Source organism: Coptis chinensis, chromosome 8 (assembly GCF_015680905.1).
Source record: "Coptis chinensis isolate HL-2020 chromosome 8, ASM1568090v1, whole genome shotgun sequence".
Taxonomy (NCBI): domain Eukaryota; kingdom Viridiplantae; phylum Streptophyta; class Magnoliopsida; order Ranunculales; family Ranunculaceae; genus Coptis; species Coptis chinensis.
In genome coordinates, this window is record NC_141463.1 from 6,729,129 (window position 1) to 6,731,943 (window position 2,815).

General features: G+C 37.3%; 1 protein-coding gene across 1 annotated transcript; it reads left to right on the forward strand.

Annotated features, from left to right (window-relative positions):
- Window positions 1-304: 304 nt before the first annotated feature.
- Window positions 305-2,501, forward strand: LOC147479589 (uncharacterized). The gene is made up of 5 exons (XM_086578452.1): window positions 305-858; window positions 963-1,574; window positions 1,653-1,728; window positions 1,827-1,996; window positions 2,096-2,501. Exons 1-5 carry the CDS (start codon window positions 305-307, stop codon window positions 2,499-2,501), a joined length of 1,818 nt encoding a protein of 605 aa, XP_086434578.1.
- The last annotated feature ends 314 nt before the right edge of the window (window positions 2,502-2,815 follow it).

Below are 2,815 nucleotides of genomic sequence, written 5' to 3' on the forward strand. Positions count from 1 at the left end.
GTGGTTGGTATGCAATTGGTTATTGGGATGGAGTGGAAGACACATAAGGAATGTAGACAATTCATGAAGGATTTGGCAATTGATCAAAAGTTCACTTACCACTAGATCTAAAATGACAAACAAAGATTAAAGTTAAGATGTAATAATTTTGAGTGCAAGTGGAGGGTGTTTTGTAGTTTGTCTGATAAGCATATATACTTTCAAGTTAAGAACATTTGTACCTACTCACACTTGTGAGGCTGATGAGACAAACAAGTATGATCAAGCCAAGACCCCTTGGGTAGTTGATAAGTTAGAGGAATATATGAGAGCTCATCCAAATTTGTCATCAAAGGACCTCATGGCACAGGTGCTATATGAGTTTAGGGTTGCTATTTCATATTGGACTGCTTGGAGATCAAGGTCTAGAATGTTGGAGAGGATTAATGGAAACTATGAAGAGAGTTACACTAAGATATCTGTACTGAAAACACAAATACTGCATAGGAATGAAGGATCAATTGCAAAGTGGTATAGACATGGGGAAACAGGTGAGTTTGTTAGATTTTTTCTGGCATATAAGGCATCATTGGATGGCTTTGTTAATGGATGCAAACCTATCATTGGTCTAGATGATACATTTCTCAAAGGCAAGTATGGAGGTTGTGTGTTGACTACAATTGGTCTAGATGCAATGAATGGGCTCTTTCCCCTTTCTATCTACATATGCAAGGGTGAAGATAAGTTCACATGGAATAAGCTTTTACTCAATCTGAGACCACATATTAACAAGCATGCAGAGAAGCTGACATTTATCTCAGGCAGGCAGAAAGGACTAATAGATGTTGTCTATGTCAACTTTCCTGAGTCTAATCACAGGTATATCATATGTGTTTATATGTTTTAAATTGCTCTTAAACTACTAAATTACATTACAAGTATTAATTTTTGTGTATTGTACGTACTTTGAATGCTTGGTTTAGGTATTGTTTTAGGTATATGTATAATAATTTCAAGCAAACTTTTAAGGGTGACTATTTGGAAAGTTTGAGTTGGGGTGCAGCAAAGTCATATAAACTAGTGGAGCATGAAATGTTTATGGATCAGTTGGAAGAGGATGAAATTGATGCAAATGTGTGGTTAGAAAGAGAAGCCAAGAATACTTGGGCTAGATCACAGTTTGACCTCACACCAAAATGTGATGTTATAACCAACAACTTTAGTGAGTCCTTTAATGCATGGATTCTAAAGATTATGGATAAACCCCTCATTAATTTTGTGGACAAGTACAGTTTAGCAGTGATGGGGTTATTGCATAATAGAAGGCTACTTTCTATGGAGATGGATGATAATGATTTGATTCCAGCTATTGTTATTGTCATTAAAAAGCTAAAGAGGAAGTCCCTTAGGTTCAAGACCCATGGTGTGTTAGATACTGCATATTGTTCCATTAACATTAAGAGTGATAAGAAGTTTATAATTGACTTGGTTGACAAAACATGTACCCGCATTGTTTGGCAAATGACTGGGGTACCTTGTGTTCATGTTATATCTGTTATCAAGCAATTTAGACCCTCCAAAGAAAGTTGGACAAGGTTAGTGTCATTTCAAATTTGTATTTGTCAATTTTAGTTATAATAAAGTTGTATACTAATGACTTTTAGGATATACAGGTATTGCAGCCCATATTACCATGTCAATGCATTTAGGGCAACTTATGCTGGTTGGATATTTCCCTTTGACGACAATGTAGATGAATAGGGCAAGGTAGAATCTCATCTATAATTAATTCTACTTGTAATTTATTATAAAATATAGTTTTATACTTATAGTCACTATACTTATAGGTTATGCATGGTGATGAGGTCCTACCTCCAAGCATTGAAAGGAAGGCTGGAAGACCTGGAAAACAAAGGATAAGAGGTGATGATGAAGAGAGAGCAACTAGCAAGAGAAAATGCCGAAAATATAAGGAGCCAGGGCATAATAGTAGGATATGTCCTCATAGTAAGAGTGGGTAAAATGAAAAGAAACAAAAAATACAAATGACTGTAATGAAATTAAAGGTGGGGTGGAGGCTGAAAGTGAAAATGTGGAGCCTATTGGTGATGTGCAGCAACAACAAGAAGACACTCAAGTTCGTTCACAATGTTGATGATATACCTAGAGCAACTAGAGGTGGCAGAAGAGGCGGTAGAGGTGGTAGGAGGGGTGGTAGGAGAGGTGGAAGTCAGAATGTCAATGTGGACCAACCACCAAATGAAACTCAAGTTAATAATGTGCAACAGAATGTGCACAATGAGATCTTTAGAGGTGGTTCACCGGTAGAGGGTGGTTCAAGAGGTAGGAAGGCGAATGTCAATGTGGACCAACCACCAAATGAAACTCAAGGTGCAACGAGAATGTGCACAATGAGATCTTTAGAGGTGGTGGTAGAGGTGGTTCAATTGGGATTGATGAAGAGAGGAGGCAAAGGAAAACCCATAGCCAACACTAGGAGTAGGCTAGTGAATTGGGATTGATGAAGAAGAGCCAGAAACACCCTCAACACTAGGACCCTCAAATCCTACACCTGTTCTCAGTGAGTGTTTGACTCAATCTCAGCCACAGTAGGTATGGTTGTGTTGGTGTGTGTGTTTAGACACTGATGTATTATGTTATGTCTATTTTGCTTGTTTTGAGATACTTGGTAATGGTTTGGTTATGTACTATGTATGATGATGTACTTGTACATTTCTGGCATTTTGGTGATATTTTGTTTTGTTAGTTGTTTACAAACTAGCTTAAGCATCTGTGGCTCTGTTTGAATGAATAAATGAAGACTAAACATGTTTTT

Coding starts and splice junctions, on each gene's coding strand:
- LOC147479589 (XM_086578452.1), top strand. CDS start 305: ATGAGAGCTCATCCAAATTTGTCATCAAAGGACCTCATGGCACAGGTG. Junction 859..962: donor TTTCCTGAGTCTAATCACAG/GTATATCATATG, acceptor TGCTTGGTTTAG/GTATTGTTTTAGGTATATGT. Junction 1,997..2,095: donor TGTCCTCATAGTAAGAGTGG/GTAAAATGAAAA, acceptor GGTGATGTGCAG/CAACAACAAGAAGACACTCA.